This window comes from Ambystoma mexicanum, chromosome 10 (assembly GCF_040938575.1).
Source record: "Ambystoma mexicanum isolate Mex_15411 chromosome 10, UKY_AmexF1_1, whole genome shotgun sequence".
In the NCBI taxonomy this organism is placed as follows: Eukaryota; Metazoa; Chordata; class Amphibia; order Caudata; family Ambystomatidae; genus Ambystoma; species Ambystoma mexicanum.
In genome coordinates, this window is record NC_090932.1 from 1013435047 (window position 1) to 1013456733 (window position 21687).

A 21687-nucleotide genomic window follows, 5' to 3' on the forward strand; every position below is an offset into this window, starting at 1 on the left:
TTCACCTGAAATGCCTATGGTGCGAGAGACACATTTGAAAATAATAACTAACCTTACTGACAACTAACCTGACTAATGAAACATAATCCACTAATAAAAATGTGTCTCCACTGCAGAATTAGGCCTATTCTGAAAGTGAACTTTTAAACGCACATCCATTTTTTTTTCTGTTCTCTCTGCTGCCCTGTCCACATAACTACAGGAAGCAAATGGGCTCGAAAGAACAGGAAATCAGTTGGTTACAAAGTATTACTATAAAAATGAGCCATTGTGTAGAGAAGGAGGAGATGGCGTGATTAATTCTGATTGGAGCAGCGTCATAGCAAGTATCATGCTAGAGGGAGTGATCAGGCTTTTTGCTGGGGGAAGTTTGAGGGAGGAGAAAGGCAGTCAAGATTTGGCAGAGCTGGAAGAAGGACCTTTCCCTTGGCTGAGGCATTCATATCTGCAAAAGCTGAGAATTCCAGGCAATGGCCCCGGTTTGAGAAGGCAGGCGTTCCTTTACTGGGGTTAATCTTCAAGGGAGCCACATTCAGAAAGAGAACAACTAAAGAGATAAGGTAATTACAGGAGCTGAGTGTGTACGAGCATATGCAGTCAGTGTAGGATTCCTGTGCATGCCTTAATCAAATGCTAATGTTGCAATTTGAGTTCTGTTCTCCGCCACTCTCTTTGCAGTGTGTCATAGACAAAGCTGTTACTGTGCTATTGTATTTATTTCTGTAAAGAATGAGATCGTGTTTAAATGCAACTTTTATAATACAGAAAGATATTTGAAAGCAGACGGGTAGTGTGTTTACTATTTACCATTACAATGCTGATGATGTGGGGAGATTTTTAAACAATGCAATGGTCATTTTAAGATAGATGTGTGCATGTCAGATTCAGTATGAACAGTTGTGAGTGACTGTAGCATAGCTCGTTGGAGGTACATGAGCCAACGGGAAGAGAGACTCTCTGAACATAGCTCACTACCGTATATAAGGTAGTGGAAATTACCACAAGATTACCATATATAGCTCTCTGTCGTAAATAAGTCAGTGAGATCGCCCATGGTGGCACACTAACACTAACACTGAAAAATGTGGTATTCCTAAAATGTAGGTCTGAGGTCTCTCTAGTGATTACACGAAAAATCTAAGCAAAGATAAGGGATTCTGGACATTGGGGCCACAAATAAAACAAGGGAATTATGCTCACCAAAATACCACCAACCACGCCTACTACCCACGCATACCAAGTATGCATGCCTGGGTGCTGAAATAATGCATGTTCACTGTATTATTGTTGTACATGGCCCAATCTGAATACAAGGAGTGATTGTTGCTAAGTTATATTTCGGCGGTAAGAAAATACCGTCAGGCCCCAAATCTCCACAAAATACCCTACATATTTATGGTGCGTTGGCCGGGAAAGTGATCATAGAGTACCTACTGGGCGTGGCAAGTGTGTCTCACACTGCCATTTGCACATTAAAGGGAACCCATTTTATAATAACAGTGTGCCACTAAAAACGAATTTCAGAATGTCACAAAGGGAAACCACATTCTCAGATCTAGTGCAATATTTAGAGGCAAAGTTATTTGCACATGGGAATTGGTCTTCGAATAGCACGTTAGAATGGAGTAACCGCATTCAGGGTGAGGTGCAGAAAGAAAAACTAGACAATATTTTTGCAGAAGGCAGCATAATTCAGGTCTGCCTTACAAGATTATTGAATGCAGCCGATAAAAGTGCAGAGAAAGACTGTTTAATACGGCTACGCGGCAAAATATGGTTTATTTTAAACAAGTCCCTGCGAATGCAAGAGAATGATACTCAGCTAATTAACAGGTTAAAGACTGAATTAGAGGGGGCAAGTAAAAATCAGGAAATGTTGAGAGCAGAATTGGATGTATGCCAAAAAGACATGCAATTAAAATGCAGAGACTTTGATACTCAGTTATCCAAAAGCAAGAAACAATTTGAAGATAGTGAGCAAGAATTGGCACACTTAAAAGCCTTAGTGGATCACATTAGGCAGGATAAAGATGAGGTTGTTTCAGAAATGCAGATTTTACAAAAAAAACATTGCGAAAAAGAAGGTGATCTCCAGAGTGCAGAACAAGAAATGATTAAAATGATCCAAGAAAGAGACAAGAGAAATAAAGAGTTCAATGAATGCCAAATGCAAATGCGCGATATGCAGGAGGTGATTAATAAAATGAATGATGAAAATAATTATTTGCAAAATGAAGCAACCAGACTCCTTAAAAAGTGTAATGACTTAGAACAGCAAATGTGCATTCCCAGGTCCCAGGAGAGGCGGCAGGGTACCACATTCAATGGAGTGGAGGTGAATTCTAGCTATGCCCAAAGAGCTAGTGCTACAGTGGCTGGGCCGGTGACTGAACTTGGTTGCAGCGCCCTTGGGGGATTTGATACTCCCATTGGGGGCAGCCACCAATCTCATACACCTGAAAACAGGATTGAATCACAAAATAGTGCAATTCCATGCATTGCAACAAGTAGCCCCATAAAAATAATGAAATCCATTAAAGCCCTGATCAAACCATTTAAAAAGGGAGGTGAATGCTGCATTGAGGATCACTTAGAAGCGGTGCATGACATTTTTAAAGCACTCCAGATACCTAAGGAACAGTACAGACAATATTTTCATTTAACTTTAGATGCCCCGACGGCCAGCATCATAAGGGGATTAAATGAGCAGCAGAATATGACATGGCTGGAGTTTGAAAAAGAAATTAGGCGTCATTTTTCTCCTTTTCAGTCATTGCAGGAGGCAAAGAAAGTCGCGTACACAATTACTGCTGGACCTAATATATCCCCTCGCCAATTTTTACAAGACTTAAAAAGAGCATTTTCTCGTTTTGATGTATCTTTTGACTCAAATTCCAATGAGTTTAAAACTGCATACTTCTATGGGCTACAGAAAGACATCATATCCCAATTGGTCCGTGAATTTGACCGTGACAAGTCCCTTGAATGGATTGTACATCAAAGCACAAAACTATATGAGGTACTCTATTGTCAGGGTGGAGAAAGTGATAAAATGAAAGATACTAGACCTAAATCTAAAGAACCCTCAGCCACAGTAATGGAAATCAGGTCAGCCAAAATGTCCCTTGAGTCTGCTCAAAGCCAAGGTAAAAATAATGTGACACCTGAACAAAGGGGTAATCAACAAAGATCGCCATTTCCTGTACCAATGTTCCAATCACATGATCCTAGTAATAGAGAGAGCTACATCAGCCCTAGGTATTTAGGGGACAGACCCCGGGTAGGATACCGGTCTGATATGGCAGGTATGAACAATAACCAGAGACAAAATCAAGATCAAAGAAATGATGGTCCCTACCAGTCATTGGGGACACAGAGCAGATTTGATCCCAGCACCATGATATATGGTAATCAGGATAGACCCCGATATGTGGATCGATTTACTGATAATGGAAATCAACATAGGGGCCAGTACCCACAATCTGAGAGACAGGACATGAGGCAAAACGTGAACTACAGTCCATGCCAGTACAATGATTCCCCACCAGGGGAATATAATCAAAGGATGGGTGCAACCCGCTCCCCTCCACAAATGAATCAAGAGTTCAGAAACCATCCCAACCGACATCAATCACCTGAGAGGTATCAGAATAGATCCAATCAGGGGGAAAACAACCAATATCGACCTAGGCCACAGAAAGAGGATCCTAGAGAGATGGAAAGGTTCCAGTGCCTTGAGGCCCAAGTGAAAATGTTAGCTGAGCAAATAGGAAAGCTCTATACAGCGCAAAAACAACCTTCCAAAGAGGGGGCTGATGGCCATAGCAATGACCGGGGGGCTTCCGAAAAGTGACTAAGTACTCATGATAACTGCAGTGCCAAAATGACAGATTGCTCCGATATAATTTTGCATAACGACTCTGAGATGCCTAATGGATTAAAAATGAAAGTACCAGTAAATGAAATTGTGACGGAAAGTGCAAATACTTCTAAAAAAGAGGTACGGTTTAACTTAGAGCTAAATAAAACAGTAAAGATTTGCACAAATGAAAAAGAAACATTAGGAATTCCAAAAGAACAAAGGGACAGATTTAAGAAAAATGACTCATGCATGGGGAATACCAGTGAACAGGGAGTAAGTGGGGATGCCATAGCTCCTTCCCTGGGCAAGCAAAACAATGACCAAACACAGACAGAAAAAGGAAATACTCACAAGGAGGGTACAAGTCAATCACCTGAAGAATTCTTTGAGCCACATATTTTTGAAGAGGCTGAAAGGGATGGTATCACAATAAATGATCACAAATGCACAGAATTAAAAAATGACAAATTGCTGAATGATGTTGTTACACATGTTCAGTTGGAGGATTGTAATGTGGTCTCTGATGTTACCCAGATGGATGGGCGAACAGTGGCCACACTCCAAAAAACCTCTGAACATGGAGAAATGAATAAAATATCTCGCACAGAAATGGGTAAAAAGGAGGGAAAAATGTCTTTTCATTTACCAATGTGCTTAGCCAAAAGTGAAAAAGACCTGAGAAAGGTGAGCCCTGAAATCAGTAAGAATTCACATTTCTTATGTGTATTAGAGGAAGTTGAGGACAGATATTATGCACCCATCACTGTAGAAGAAAAATGCCACACCTTTGCTATGATTGACACTGGCGCACAGGCCACAATTATGTCCAAGGAGCTGGTAAAGAGTATCAATGAAGGGAGGCCTCCACAGAGTCAGATCACAGTGAAGGCAAATCAAGGCCCAGTGCATAACTTTAATGGGGAGGAGGTGCCCATCATAGGTGTAACTGAGGTTGACATAAAAATAGGAAAGCACAGAATGAAACAAGAGGTATTGATCACATCTATTTGTGAAATTCCATTTCTGATGGGGACAGATTGCCTGAAAAGATTGTCTCCTCTCATAGATGGGGTGAATGGAGTGCTGTGGTCCTTAACCAAAAAACCATTGAGGCCTAAGAAACTAAAATCACAAAACAGCAATATAAATGAATGTCACACCGTTGCCAAAACAAATGATGCTGTGGAGGTAGATCTCCAGAATAGCTGCATACCTAGTGTCACTGTTATATTAATGTGTCAAGACAAAATGCAGAGCGACAATGAAAAACTACCTGTACAAATATACTTGGACCCAAGGAAAGATTGGCAGACTGCCATAGATGAGCACACATTACGTTTCTATTTAAAAGAGAAAACATGCAAACAGAATATTGCTCCTAAAACAGATTCAGAAAAACACATTACCACTCTGGCAGAAATACACATGGAAGATGAGCAACCATGGGTTCATGTTGGTATAAATGATTATCTTAAAACAATAAAAGCCACTTTAGCGCTTGAACATGAAAGGAGTTTCATTAATGAGAAATTGTTGCAAAAAATTATGGAGAGGGAAGAAATCCCGAAATTTAGGATTAAAAACCAATATGTTTCTGGGTTGGACAGTCCAGACTTTGAAAACCGAATTGCAGGCAGATGCATGCTTAAAATTAGCATTGGGCAGAAAACAATTTACCATAATGTATGGATAGTGAGTGGAGCACAAAATGAATTTTACATGGGCAATGACATCATGCACAGAATGTGTATGGTGTTAGATTTCCTTAATCAAAAAATATGGTCACGCCTAGGTGGTCCGGCACCTGAATTTGAAGACAAAAGAAGGGCTTATCATTGTGCACAACTGGTTCCTTATGCAATCGAATTACAAATAAGGAAAAATACTGTTATTCCTGCATTTACAAAACAGTTTGCAATAACACTGAAATGCAAAAATGGACAGCAGATGAAAGGCTCTGATGCATTTGTATGCCTGAATGAATCCATAAAACAGCAAGGCCTGGATTATGAATACATTCCATTGGTAGACATTGGTGAGGGATCTGTAAAAATCATGGTAAATAATAAAGGTTGTCAGGATATTCATTTAGAGGAAAACTCCCCATTAGGAATGGCCATACAAAAATCACATTATACGGCAGATTTAAATAACATGGTGATTGGGAATATTCCTGAAAAATATGTAGATGCCAAGGGCGAGTTGCCAGAACACCTGGACTCTCAGCCCAAAGGAATATTTAAAATTCATTCTGGGTATCCTTATGATTCAAATGAGACAGTGTGCTGCCATCAAGAGGATTGCATAATATTTAATTTAAATGAAAATGAAACAGGAAATCAGCCCATTGAAGTGGAAGCTGATATGCCAAAATATTTAAAAGTGGCAGCTCTACAAAAAGACACAGCCACACAGTTAGAGGAAAGCGCTGAGATTCCTTTACCAGAAGAGTTTCCAGAATTTTCCAGAATGGTAGAAGAGCAGATCTCCTTAGCGGATGCATGTGACAGCGATGAGGATCGAAACAATCTGAGGGAGATATTTATGGAGTTTAAGGATGTATTTGCAAAAGATGCTTATGATTGTGGTTTAACTGATTTACATGTGGCCACACTACCAGAAGGTTGTAGCAGAAATCCAGTGTTTGTACGCCAGTATAGACTACCGCTGGCATGTTTAGAATCATTGGCAGAGATTATTAAAAATTTGGAATCACGGGGAATAATCAGGCCCATTCATAGCACATCCAATACGCCTATTTTAGGTGTGTTAAAGCCAAATGGTCAATGGCGGCTGTGTGCAGACTTAAGAGAGTTAAATAAAAGAGTACCAGTATCTAGATGGCCACTACCATTCATTGATCAGGGCCTAGCTCAGATACATGGTTCAAATGTATTTACCACATTAGATCTCACATCTGGATATTGGTGTGTGCCATTGGCAGAGGAGATACAACACTTATTTTCCTTTACATTTGACAGGACTCAATATGCCTGGCTTAGAGCTCCATTCGGGTACATCAATAGTGGGAGTGAATTTGGCATATTTTTGAGAAAGGCCATGCCGGATGCAGCGGAAAGAGGAACAATAGTTTATGTGGATGATGTCCTGATAAAAAATGAAAGCCTGAAAAGCCATTTTGATGAAATAAGACATGTACTTGGCCAATTGCAGAAAGCAGGCACCAAAGTATCTTTGCAAAAAGCACAATGGTGCAAGAAATAAGTGAACTTTCTAGGGCATGAAGTGACTGAACATGGGCTAAATCCACAAAGGAAGAAAATAGAGGCCATACAAAGATTAAAAGATCCTAAAAATGTGAAAGGAGTAAAAAGTTTATTAGGGATGACAGGCTATAACAGAAAGTTCATTGAGAATTATGCAGAAATCACTCAACCATTGACTAAACTGCTTAAACTAAATACTCCCTGGAAATGGGAAAGAGGGCAGTCTGATGCAGTGGCTAAATTAAAGGAATGTCTTGTAAAGGCACCATGTTTAGCATACCCCATAAAGGACAGGGATTTCTTTATAGAAATAGGTTTTTCTGAACATTGTATGTCAGCAGTGTTATCACAAAAACACGATTTGAATCACAAAACCATTGCATATGCAAATAAGGCATTTTCCCAAGTTGAAATGAAATTTAATGAATGTGAAAAGGCCCTATTAACCACTGTGTGGGCGCTACAACATTTCCGCCCCATTGTTCAGGGAGAGAAGGTGATTATTGAAACAAATCATCAACCTTTGCAATTTTTAGAGAGTAAAAGAATTAGATCAGGCAATCTAGCACAATCCAGAATCACTTCATGGACGCTGGCATTACAAGGTTTTCCCGTAGAAGTGAGATATGGACAAAATAAAAAGAGCCCAATTGCTCAAGGGTTAGCTGACTTACATGACTGTGCAGCTGAACAAATAACAAATGAAATGGAAGTGGAAGCTAGTTTACAGGAATTTGAACAATCACCACACAAAGCTTTTGATGAAAAAACATGCAAGGATTTGCCAACTGTATATGTGGATGGTTGTGCTTTTCACATTGAAAATGACAGTAATAAACAATTAGTGGCAGGAATAGGAAATGTCTGGTTGAAATGTGAAGGCGTTCCCAGTATAGGAATGAGGATTGGAGATAGGAGCAGTCAGGTGGCGGAATTGGCAGCCATTTATAAAGCAATTGCTACTGCAGTTGATAAAAAGTTCAGTGAAATTGTCCTGGTGACTGATTCTGACTATGCACGGAATAGCTTTGTGGAGTATTTGCCTGGTTGGAAAGCAAGAGGCATGGTTACATACAACAAAAAGCCACTTAAACATGGAAAAATGATACAAGCCATAGACAAATTGGTGTCAGAATATAATTTAACAATATACTGGAGAAAAATTCGTGGGCATTTAAAAACACCAGGAGAGGATAAGGAGGGAAATGATAAGGCAGACCACCTGGCTAAGATTGGGGCTGTGATGGGAGAATTGCTACCTATTGATTATTTAATGGGTGAAATACAAATTGATGCAGTCACACGTTCTAAACCACCAAAGGAGGTAGATCAACCGGTGGTGCAGTGGAGTCATGACACGCCAGACCAAGATTTGATTGAGGCACAAAAGAATGATCAAATTTTGGGAATCTATTATAATCATTTGATAGACCCCGAACAAAATCCTTTAACAGAAAATTATTGTATGGGAAAAGAAGAGTTGAGGGTGTTATTAAAGAACAAAACACGAATTAGATTACAGGATGGACTCATGATTAGAGAGTCCATAACAGGGCAAATACAGTGGGTAGTACCCCTTTCATTCAGAGGACTAATGCTACACCATGCACATGATGCCATAACTGCAGGCCATAGAGGTTCACAAAAAACATTAGAAATACTAAAAGATTATGCTTACTGGCCACATATGTCCCAAGATGTGGAATTATATACTAGAGGATGTCTAGTATGCGCCCAATTTAAACCTGCTTCACCAATGCATAGAGCACCATTGATGAAAAGAGGCCTAACTTTCCCATGGTCAGATTTGCAAATAGACTATGTAGGTCCTTTAAAAAGGTTGAGCAGGGGACACCGTTATATTTTGAGTGTGGTATGTTTGATGTCGAAGTGGATTGAATGCATTCCTGCACCGGATTGTAGTGCGCAAACAGCAGCCACATTGCTGGTGAACCATGTGTTCTCAAGGTTTGGGTTGCCACAAAGAATTGAGTCAGACAGAGGAAGTCATTTCACAAGTACTCTAATGAGTAAGGTATGGCAAATACTAGGTGTGAAAAGGAAACTACATATCGCATATCGGGCGGCGTCTTCAGGTACAGTTGAAAGAAGCAATAGGTCTGTTGTGGATATTTTAAAGAAATTTGTGGCAGAAGCAGGTTCCAGCTGGGATTTACGTTTACCGTTGGTTCTGATGGCAATCAGGTCGACTCCTGCCAAAGCAACAGGTGTTAGCCCCCATGAGGTCTTAACAGGTAGGAAAATGGTGTTACCACAACACCTACTATACAGAACACATGAGCAAACTCTTGTGAGTGCATCCACAGTTCATGAATATATTGATGAACTGAGGAGGCATTTGCAACATGCATTTGCTTTTGTGCAGAGAAATCTGGAAAGAGCTGCTGACAGTGCAAAGTCATATTATGATAAAAAGACATCAGCAAAGGAATACAGTGTAGGGGATCAGGTGTACAAGTTTCATTTTGGAAAAAGTAAACAGAAAAATTCTAAATTTCTAGCAGCCTGGCAGGGGCCATTTCGAATTATAGATAAGGTCTCTCCTGTAGTGTTTAAAATTTTGAAAAATGAAGGTGAAACAGCAATAGAGCAGTTTGTCCATGTAAATCAAATCAAACCATGCCATCCCAGACATGAGATCAGGCGGCTTGAGCATGTAGAAACAGATAAAGTCCCTTGAACACAAAAAGAGAAAATAAATGGGTACAATCAGGAGGCAGTGACAAAGAAGTTAAAAAGTTGATTGTTATGATGGCACATAAACACTGTAGTATATGTAAAATATAATATAAAATAAATAAATAAATGCACATATAATGGAAGCTCATGGTTGGTGTGCAGAGAGAAAATGTGTTAAATATTGAATATCTGCTTGTTTTCTTTTAACTTGTGTTTAATTTCAGAAAAAAAAATGAAATATTTTTACCAAGCATGTTTTATTTTTGGCAAAAGGATGAAGTTAGTATTATGCTATGTACTTAATTTGTTTATTTTCTATTTTGATTTAGACAATTAACATTATTTGGTCGGAGGTTCCGAGATCAGAGCCCACGGGAGAGACGATGGAGTCCTGGAGTCCCCTGGATGAAGACCAAAAGATGCCTGCCTCCAGGTGGAGGTGAAGACAAGATAACCAGAATGCTAAAAAGGATGACTCCTATGGATCTAAGATTGCCAAGATGGAAGTGTACTCGAATGAACCGAATAACATCGCTGGTCGGGACATATCAGAAGCGGACAAGAGTGCTGACATATGGAGTTCCACGTATTTATTATTTTAATTATTTATTTTAATTTGTTATATTAATTATTTGTTTTAGTTAGTTGTTTTATTTCTTTGTTTTTAATTGACTTGGAAAATCTAAACTTAAAGTAATGCCACTTCAACTGAGAAGGCAAATGTAGAACATTTTGTAAACTAATGAACTCAGATGAATACTGTGTTGATTGAAAATTTTTCATTGATGCACATGAATATTCATTTTGTTGGATTGCTATATTGGAAAAGAAAAAAAAGAGAGAACAAATTGTTTTTAGGAATTGGCTTGGATTATAGCCAAGTTCTAAAAACAAAAGGAGGGTATGTAAGGATATTTGGCGTGTTACAGCACAGAGTACAGAGTACAGCACTACTACACAGGTAGCAAACAGCACAGAGTACAGCACTACTACACAGGTAGCAAACAGCACAGAGTACAGCACTACTACACAGGTAGCAAACAGCACAGAGTACAGCACTACTACACAGGTAGCAAACAGCACAGAGTACAGCACTACTGCACAGGTAGCAATTTTTTTTGCAGCACCACCACAAGGGTGCGGTGCATTGCTATATGTGTTACCAGATTAACAAGGAAAGACAGGCCATTCAGTCAAAAACGATTTTAACATATAAGATGCAAATCTATTTTTACAGTTAAAAGCACACGTGCACATTCAAAAATGCACACTATTTTTCACCTGAAATGCCTATGGTGCGAGAGACACATTTGAAAATAATAACTAACCTTACTGACAACTAACCTGACTAATGAAACATAATCCACTAATAAAAATGTGTCTCCACTGCAGAATTAGGCCTATTCTGAAAGTGAACTTTTAAACGCACATCCATTTTTTTTCTGTTCTCTCTGCTGCCCTGTCCACATAACTACAGGAAGCAAATGGGCTCGAAAGAACAGGAAATCAGTTGGTTACAAAGTATTACTATAAAAATGAGCCATTGTGTAGAGAAGGAGGAGATGGCGTGATTAATTCTGATTGGAGCAGCGTCATAGCAAGTATCATGCTAGAGGGAGTGATCAGGCTTTTTGCTGGGGGAAGTTTGAGGGAGGAGAAAGGCAGTCAAGATTTGGCAGAGCTGGAAGAAGGACCTTTCCCCTGGCTGAGGCATTCATATCTGCAAAAGCTGAGAATTCCAGGCAATGGCCCCGGTTTGAGAAGGCAGGCGTTCCTTTACTGGGTTAATCTTCAAGGGAGCCACATTCAGAAAGAGAACAACTAAAGAGATAAGGTAATTACAGGAGCTGAGTGTGTACGAGCATATGCAGTCAGTGTAGGATTCCTGTGCATGCCTTAATCAAATGCTAATGTTGCAATTTGAGTTCTGTTCTCCGCCACTCTCTTTGCAGTGTGTCATAGACAAAGCTGTTACTGTGCTATTGTATTTATTTCTGTAAAGAATGAGATCGTGTTTAAATGCAACTTTTATAATACAGAAAGATATTTGAAAGCAGACGGGTAGTGCGTTTACTATTTACCATTACAATGCTGATGATGTGGGGAGATTTTTAAACAATGCAATGGTCATTTTAAGATAGATGTGTGCATGTCAGATTCAGTATGAACAGTTGTGAGTGACTGTAGCATAGCTCGTTGAAGGTACATGAGCCAACGGGAAGAGAGACTCTCTGAACATAGCTCACTACCGTATATAAGGTAGTGGAAATTACCACAAGATTACCATATATAGCTCTCTGTCGTAAATAAGTCAGTGAGATCGCCCATGGTGGCACACTAACACTAACACTGAAAAATGTGGTATTCCTAAAATGTAGGTCTGAGGTCTCTCTAGTGATTACACGAAAAATCTAAGCAAAGATAAGGGATTCTGGACATTGGGGCCACAAATAAAACAAGGGAATTATGCTCACCAAAATACCACCAACCACGCCTACTACCCATGCATACCAAGTATGCATGCCTGGGTGCTGAAATAATGCATGTTCACTGTATTATTGTTGTACATGGCCCAATCTGAATACAAGGAGTGATTGTTGCTAAGTTATATTTCGGCGGTAAGAAAATACCGTCAGGCCCCGAATCTCCACAAAATACCCTACATATCCATTGAGAAAACCTTATAGGTATTCACAAAGAAATAATGGCCTTTTGGGCAGGGTCCCGGAAGAAGTTTGAAAATGGGTGAAAGAAAAGACTGGTGACGTAATGTGGAACAGAGCTGATGCACCCAGAAAAGATGCACAAGGTAAAAGAACATAGACATTCTATAAGCTCTGAAGAGGAGGTGGTAAAGATGAGCAACATTTCGGGCTCAAGATGAAGATGCGCATGCTACAGAAACACTGAAGAAAATACAAATCAGTTTGCACTTGTACAGATGCAGTAACGCAAGTAGACAAAGTGATCTTAAGGCAGGCTACGCAGTGAATAGTTTGCGGCGATGCGTCAATGTATATACGTAGGAATGTATGCAACCTGGATATTCCACAATGCACTTTAGCAAGGCCTGACACCCTGTGATTAGAAAGACTTTTCAGTGTGGCGCAGTTGGAAAATTACTGATGTTATAGAATTAAATGATGCAAAGAGCTTGAAAATGCGGTTTCCCAGTCACATTGTCAGATCAAAATATACATTGGGTCAAGCTGCACCAAAACCAAGAAGATACTCCCTTTATTTCTCAGGCACAGAGAGCTTCTGCAAGGCCAAGTTCAAAGTCTTAATTCACTGACAGACTTCAAGAGTGATGATAGATTTTGGGCTAATTGGGAGGGGAGGCATGATCACACTGACCTTCCCTGCACCTGCAGTGGTAGCATGTGTGCTGCTAGTGTGTGGAATAATCCAGAAGGGTAACAAGGTGCCAAACCAATGGTATGGGGCCAAGTATCAAAGATCCCTATAGTTTGCATAGTCGAGTATTAGTGTGACACAAAAGATGACGTGTACTTGGGATGGGCTTAGTTGCCCACCTGACAGTAGAAACCCGATCACTTCCCCTGTCAGTATGGAACGTATACTTAGATGTTCCCTATAAGCCTATCACATCCCCTAGTTGGTTTTTGTAGTTTGCCATGTAGTGTGACATCACTTATGATGAGTTTTGACTATAAAAGTTTTGCTTTTTATAACATGCGCTGAGAGAAATCGAGCGAAAGTTAATTGATGTCCGTTGTAACTCCCTGTTTTAGACAATTGCAAATAAAACAGAATACGTTTTGCCAACTTCCTGAGTTGGTTTGATTATTGATGTTTGAGTAAATTCTGTATCCCCATCTATCTCTAAGTATTGCTACCTCATCTTAAAGGGCCCTAGGTACTTGGGTTCACAGCTAACCCCAGAAATGAATACCACATCTTTCCATACAGCTTCCCCCTAGAAATGAATGCCACATCATTCCATACAGCTTCCCCTAGAAAAGAAAGCTGTATCATTCCATACAGAACTCCCTAGACAAGAATGCCACATCATTCTATACAGCTCCCCCTAGAAGTAAATGCCACATCATTCCATACAGCTCCCCAAGGAAAATAATGCTACATCATTCCATACAGCTCCCCCTAGAAGTAAATGCCACATCATTCCATACAGCTCCCCAAGGAAAATAATGCCACATCATTCCACGCAGCTCACCCTAGAAAGAATGCCAAATCATTCCATACAGCTCCCCCTAGAAATGAATGCCACATCATTCCATGTAGAATCCCCCTAGAAATGAATGCCACATCATTCCATACAGCTCCACTAGAACAGAATGCTGCATCATTACATACAGCTCCCCCTAGAAAAGAATGGCACATCATTGCATACAGCTCCCACCTAGAAAATAATGGCACATCTGTCCATACAGATCAGCCCTAGAATAGAATACCACATAATTCTATACAGCTTCCCATAGCAAATAATGCCACACCATTTCATACAGCCACTAGAAAGGAATGCCACATCATTCCTTACAGCTCCCCCTACAAAAGAGTGCAACATCATTCCATACAGCTCCCCTAGAAAGCAATGCCACTTCATTTCATATAGCTCCCCCTAGAACAGAATGCCACGTCATTCCGTGCAATCTCCCCTCCCCGCCCCCAGAAAGGAAGGCCACATCATTCCATACACCCCCACCAAAAGGAATGCCACATCAATCCATACAGCTCTCCCTAGAAAAGAATGACACATCATTCCAAAAAGCCCCCCCCCTTAGAAAAGAATGCCACATCATTCCATGCAGCTCCCCAAGGAAGAGAATGCCACAGCATTCCATTCAGCTCCCTTAGAAATAAATGACACATCATTCCATACAGATCCCCAGAAAACAATGCCACATCATTCCATACAGCACCCCCAAGAAAAGAATTCCACATCATCCCATACAGATCCCCCTAAAAAAGAATGCCACATCATTCCATACAGATACCCCTAGAAAAGAATGCCACATCATTCCATATAGATACCCCTAGAAAAGAATGCTACAACATTCCATACAGATCCCCTAGAAAAGAATGCCACAACATTCCATACAGATCCCTCTAGAAAAGAATGCCACAACATTCCATACAGATCCCCCTAGAAAGGAATGCCACAACATTCCATACAGCACCCCCAAGAAAAGAATTCCACATCACCCCATACAGATCCCCCTAAAAAAGAATGCCACATCATTCCATACAGATACCCCTAGAAAGGAATGCCACAACATTCCATACAGATCCCCCTAGAAAAGAATGCCACAACATTCCATACAGATCCCCCTAGAAAATAAGGCCACATCATCCCATACAACTCCCCATAGAAAACAATATCACATAATTCCATACTGCTATCCCTGGAAAAGAATGCCACATCATTCCATACAGCTCCCCCTAGAAAAGAATGACACATCATTCCAAAAAGCCCCCCTTATACAAGAATGCCACATCATTCCATACAGCTCCCCCTAGAAAAGAATGATACATCATTCCAAAAAGCCCCCCTTATACAAGAATGCCACATCATTCCATACAGCTCCCCCTAGAAAAGAATGCCACATCATTCCATACAGATCCCCCTAGAAAAGAATGACACGTCATTCCAAAAAGCCCCCCTTATACAAGAATGCCACATCATTCCATACAGCTCCCCCTAGAAAAGAATGCCACATCATTCCATACAGCTCCCCCTAGAAAAGAATGACACATCATTCCAAAAAGCCCCCTTATACAAGAATGCCACATCATTCCATACAGCTCCCCTAAAAAAAGAATGCCATATCATTCCTACATATCCCCATAGAAAAGAATGCCACATCATTCCATAGAACTCCACCCTAGAAAATAATGCCACATCATTATATACAGCTACCCCTAGAAACAATTGCCAAATCATTCCATAGAGCCATCCTAGAATGCCATGCCACGTCATTCCATACAGTTACCCCATAGAATAAAATGCCATGCCATTCCATACAGCTACCTGATAGAAAAGAATGCCAAGTCAGTCCATACACCCCCCAGAAAAGAATGCCACATCATTCAGCACAGCTCTCTTAGAAAAGAATGCCATGTCGTGCCACACAGCCCTCCCCCCTCCCATAAAAAAATGCCACATCATTCCATAAAGTTCCTCCCTAGAAAATGTATTCATGTATTTATTTATTTGCATTTGTAAAGCGCCAACTGCCCTCAGGCATTGTGGCACTGTTAAGAAGGCTTACTTAGTTACATAAGTGTGTGTGAAGGCATACAAACATGTTGCTTCATAAGGTTACAATAGGTGCTTCACATTGGAAACTTAGATTGGTTTAGCAGGTATATGGTGCCAGCCACATCTTACATGGCGGCAGCTACAAAGCAGTTGCGTGGTCAGAATTAATATAAATATACAAGGTGCTAGCCACAAGTTGAATGGCGGCAACGACTCACATATGCAAGGTCATAGTCAATCGGTAAGTTCATGGTGCCAGGCACACGGTACAGAGGAGGCAAGCTACACATGGATGCATGGTTAAAGTCAGCATAGAATAGTATGAGGCCAGCCTCATGTGGCAAGGTGGCAAGTGCATACTGGTACCTAGGTTCAAATCAACGGGCAATCATGTGAAAATAATGCCACATCATTCCATATAGCTCCCCCTAGATAAGAATGCCACATCATTCCAATAGGTCCCCCTAGATAAGAATGCCACATCATTCCATATAGCTCCCCCTAGACAACAATGCCACATCATTCCATATAGCTCCCCCTAGATAAGAATGCCACATCATTCCATATAGCCCCCCCTAGAAAACAATGCCACATCATTCCATACAGCTCCAGCTAGATAAGAATGCCACATCATTCCATATAGCTCCCCTTAGATAAGAATGCCACATCATTCCATATAGCTCCCCCTAGATAAGAATGCCACATCATTCCATATAGCTCCCCCTAGAAAACAATGCCACATCATTCCATACAGCTCCCCCTAGATACGAATGCCACATCATTCCATATAGCTCCCCCTAGATAACAATGCCACATCATTCCACACAGCTCCCCCTAGATAAGAATGCCACATCATTCCATACAGCTCCCCCTAGATAAGAATGCCACATCATTCCATACAGCTCCCCTAGATAAGAATGCCACATCATTCCATATAGCTCCCCCTAGATAAGAATGCCACATCATTCCATACAGCTCCCCCTAGATAAGAATGCCACATCATTCCATATAGCTCCCCCTAGATAAGAATGCCACATCATTCCATACAGCTCCCCCTAGATAAGAATGCCACATCATTCCATATAGCTCCCCCTAGATAAGAATGCCACATCATTCCATATAGCCCCCCTAGATAAGAATGGCACATCATTCCATACAGCTCCACCTAGCAAAGCGTGCCACACCATTCCATACAACCCTCCAACCCCCATAGTCAGAACCCCTACACTATTTGATGAAGCTCTCCGATAGACAATTGACAACACCATCATAATCAGCCTTCCCAGACAGCCCCCAGATCTTCACCTCCAGTGTCCCTGGCTGGGGCAGCCCCTGACTCTGGGGCAGCCCCTGACTCTGGGGCCTGCATTCTACCGACTTACCGCTAGGGTGCAGTATGATCTCCAGGTTGCGGTCGCACTTGTGCCTCTCTGCCAGGGTGATGCAGATTGTGGAGGCAGAGCTGGCATTGGGATGTGCATCGGCCCGCAGGGAGTGAGACGGGCTTTCCAAACCTGAAAGAGAGTGGCATAGGGAGTGAGACATGGTCATAGTGAGTGGAACACGTCATCATAGAGTGAGACGCTGCTAGTGGGATTCACCTTGTGAGAGAGACACACAGTTGCAGGACCCAATAAGTGCACCCCGATTACTCCTGCCCCCAAAACCTGTGAGCCAATAGACTGACAGCACTTTTAAAGTGCACCCTGTGACTGGAACATTCTGTCATTATTTGGGGAAAATAGAAAGAACTGTACATCTCGTATACCTCTCCCCTCACCCACATTTAGGCAGTCAACCTCCATAACCCGCCCCCTTCCAGCCTGCCTGACGCCTGTGAGCGTTCACCTGTCCTGATCTCTCACTAGCCCAGGCTTGCCTCCAGAGCAGTCAACAAGATGATACCTGTACCCGTGAGAAGTGTTCGGGGTGTTGCTCTCTTTTTTTAAAACCATAGTTTATACGTTTTGTTGTGGGGGGATGTTTAGAGAATTGAAACTGTGGTATAGTTGCATCCAAAGGGGTACATACAGGTTCTGTTACCATGTCTGCACCTCAGTCCATGGAAATTAAACAGCTACTGGAAATAAAACTCTGTTCTAAATGGAATAGTTTCTATCCACATTGCTTACGAGTTTGACACACATTAAAAGGTTGGGTTGTATTGTAGAAATCAGCGTTTTGTTTATATCATTCACAACACAGGCTAGAAGGTGATGCTAAACAATGACTATAGGCGTGTGACTTCATTGCACATGTTGTTTTTGTGTGCATTTAAGTCCCTAAAGTACACCGGTAAAATAAAGATGTTTCTTCCTCACATTACTTTGCATTCTGACATGTGTAGGCTTCCATTGCGGATGTGAACAATTAAATTACAAACATACTCTTTTTACTGAGTATGTTTTTATGAGGAATTGTACATTGTTAGGCTGCTTTATTAAGTGGCCTTTGCATTTTGCAGGGGCGTTGCTGGGGGGGGGGGCTAAGAGGGCTATAGCCCCTGATCTTTTGGTTGTAGCCCCGGATAGAATCTCAGAAGCTACAGCCAAAAGACTAGCTATCCCCCAGTCCCAACAGTTCTGGCATCAGAGTAGCCCCGGGTCTTTTCCAGACCTAGCAACTCCCCTGGCAGTTTGGAAGGAATCTCTATGCAAAGGTAACACAGTATATTGTTGTAGCAAATATTTGTACCAATTAAATCCTGTGTGGCTATACGGCCAACTGTCTAAATTGTAGAGTGGATTCAAATAACAGCTCCACCGATTAAACAAAGGGAGTTCACTCGTTGTATGCTTTTCAAAAAAAGACTAATTTAAGGTTTTTTTTTAAATATATTTTTGTATTGACATTTTCAAATGAACAGCTTGATCCCCTCCCCCTTTCCTTTCCCCCTACTGCCTCCTTCCCTCCCTCCATCCAACCCAGGCAGAGTCAACATTACACATTTTAAATGTTCAAATTGACCACCCATATTCTTGCTCACATAATGTTCAATATCCTTAGGTTATGTGGACACCATTGTTGCACAAAGTCACCCTTCAGAAAGCCAAAAACCCACTCATGTTGACATTTTTCCTGTTCCCCCTGAACATTATATGTCATCCACGCCAATGCAATGAACCCCCATAATTTAACTAACCAATCTCTAACCCCTGGTGACATTTTCTGTTTCCAAGCTGTTGCAATAACCAACCATGCAGCTATTACCATTAACATGAAAGCTGTGTTTTGAACCTCAGTGGGTAAACAATTCTCTAGGTCAAATAAGCCACACATCCATTCCCTATGCGTCAATATTACTACAGGGGAGACCAGCTGTTTCATCTGGATTTTGACTTCTTCGCAGAACTTCTTCAAAACTGGGCACTCCCACCATGTATGTCCCCAATCTCCATGCCCACCACATCCTCGCAAGCATATATCCGTACTAATCGGGAACATTTTATGCATTCTTTCAGGGGTATAACGCCATTGGTACATATTCCTATACCATGATTCCCTTATCTGGATAGATCTTGTTAGTTTAGGGATATTTCTTCACAAATGTTCCCAGTGATCTCTCGGAAGGTCAATCCCTAGGGTCTTTTCCTATTTGTGCATATAGCCCCAAGCCTGTCCCCTCTTCTCTTCCATCAATATCGATAACAACTTGGCCACCATTTGTCTATTTCTTTTGTGTGTATTAATAAATCTTTCAGATGTGGGTGGTGCGATCCCTCGCCGCTGCCTCTCTCCCCCCGGATCCAGCTAGCCAATGTCTCAGTTGATAATACTCAAACCTATCCTTTTCCGAAAGGCCAACTAGCTGCTTGCATTCCTCAAATGAATACATGTCTCCTCACTGCATCATGTCGCGCATCTTTCTGCAGAGGGCTTTCCGTCATTGTTTAAACATTCCCTGTAAAGTCCCTGGATCAAATTACAGGTTCCCAGATAGTGGAGTAAATGGAGATGGATGTGTAGACAGAGCTCACTTGTCTATTAACTGGTCCCATATGTCAAATACCACAGCCAGTATCTGACTAGCTTTTGTATTTGGAGGACTATCTTGTCTATTTAGCCACAATACCCCTTCCAGCGGACTCCCAGCCACTGCCCCATTCATCTTTACCCACGATTTCTTGGTATCCCCAGTAAACCATTCCCGAAGTACCCGTAACTGTGCTGCCTCATAATATTTTTCAAAATGCACTAAATCTACACCCCCCCACTTTCTCTGGGTGCCATCAGCGTTCGAAATGCCACTCTCTGGGCTTTATTTCGCCAGAAAAATCTCTTAACCTCTTTATTCAATGCCTTAAAGTATGACGATGGAATTTTAATTTGGAGAGTCTGAAATGTATAAAGCATCATCAGAAGAGTCACCGGCCCTCATTACGACCCTTGCGGAATAGGAAAAACGATGGCGGAAATGTAATACCGCCATCGAATAGCGCCCGTTGCGATCATGACCCGTCACCGTAAAGTACGATGCCATTAGCGACACCGCAGTGAACGCCAACGCTAACTGCACCAAGTACGCGCGCCTTGCAAAACCGTAATTACCTCCATGGCGCAACGGTACGCGAATTCCGACCCTAGCGTACATGTACTTTACGCCATCAAGCATGGCGGAAAGTACCATTCCGCCATGGTGAGAAATACGGCATCGCAAACCAACCGTAAATGGCCCTACTGAGTGCCTGTACTCCACTCCCTGCCCACATTGCACAACTCCTCGTAGGCGCAATGCAGTCACACCATGCAACCAGTGAAATGCACAAGTCACCCAAGCATGCCAACGAACAAATGCATGCAGGGGCCCCAAGTGCCCTGTGAGTGGCCACCCACAATTGGCAACACACCATTGCCGTACCGATGCAGCACAGGCATCTGAAGGTGCAAGTACACCAAAATGAACTGAAGATACCATCATGACACAAAACAACAACTGTCCCCCATCGCCTGCCACCAGTGCAAATCAACATCCAAAGCAGCAACCTGAGGGAGACTGCACCAGCTCTGTACACATGCCAGTAGTCAAACCGACCATCAGCATAAGCAGGTACCACACAACTGTACCCAGGAGCCGGAACCCAATGCAGAACACCTCACAAAACATCGCGCCACAAAACGGAATATGCCACATTACTAGCAAAGAATAACGCCACACGGTTAACATCTGAATACAAATTTAATGCACATCGAAATCACCAAGGCCATACAGCCATTACAACAGGAACTCACAAATGATCAGCATTACTGTGGGCTGCATCCGCAATAAATGACCAGCTACCCCAAGTGTGACGCCCTGTACCCTCATGGCACACAGGGGCAACATCAACCTCCAAAAAGGCAACATGGAAGCGCGTAGGACCGCAGGGCCGTCCCATGAGGTAGGCACTAGTCCAGCTGGAAGCTAGGTATGCTGCACCTAGCCACAAGTACTGCGTAAGGGCATGTGGGCCATTGGCGATCGTCCCATAAGATCGTAATGGTGCTCCACTGATTAACTCGAAGATGCAGGTGTCGACTGTAGAAGCCATCTGCAGGAGTGGCGTACAGATGGCAGCGGCAGAAGGGGAGGAGATACCTGTCACCCAAAAGAAAAAAGAAGATAGAATGGGCATCCGAACTTCTTATGTATCACTCACATCATTCAACACACCAAA

The 21687-nt window shown here is 41.8% G+C and overlaps 1 protein-coding gene across 4 annotated transcripts in view; it reads right to left on the minus strand.

Moving 5' to 3' along the window:
- The window catches only part of VWA5B2 (von Willebrand factor A domain containing 5B2), a 967193-nt gene that overhangs the window by 653434 nt on the left and 292072 nt on the right, over positions 1-21687 (minus strand). For all 4 annotated transcript variants that reach the window (XM_069618816.1, XM_069618815.1, XM_069618818.1 and 1 more), the window contains exon 6: positions 17416-17547. In XM_069618816.1, the coding sequence (XP_069474917.1) occupies positions 17416-17547 (132 nt within the window). The remainder of the gene's footprint in view (positions 1-17415; positions 17548-21687) is intronic.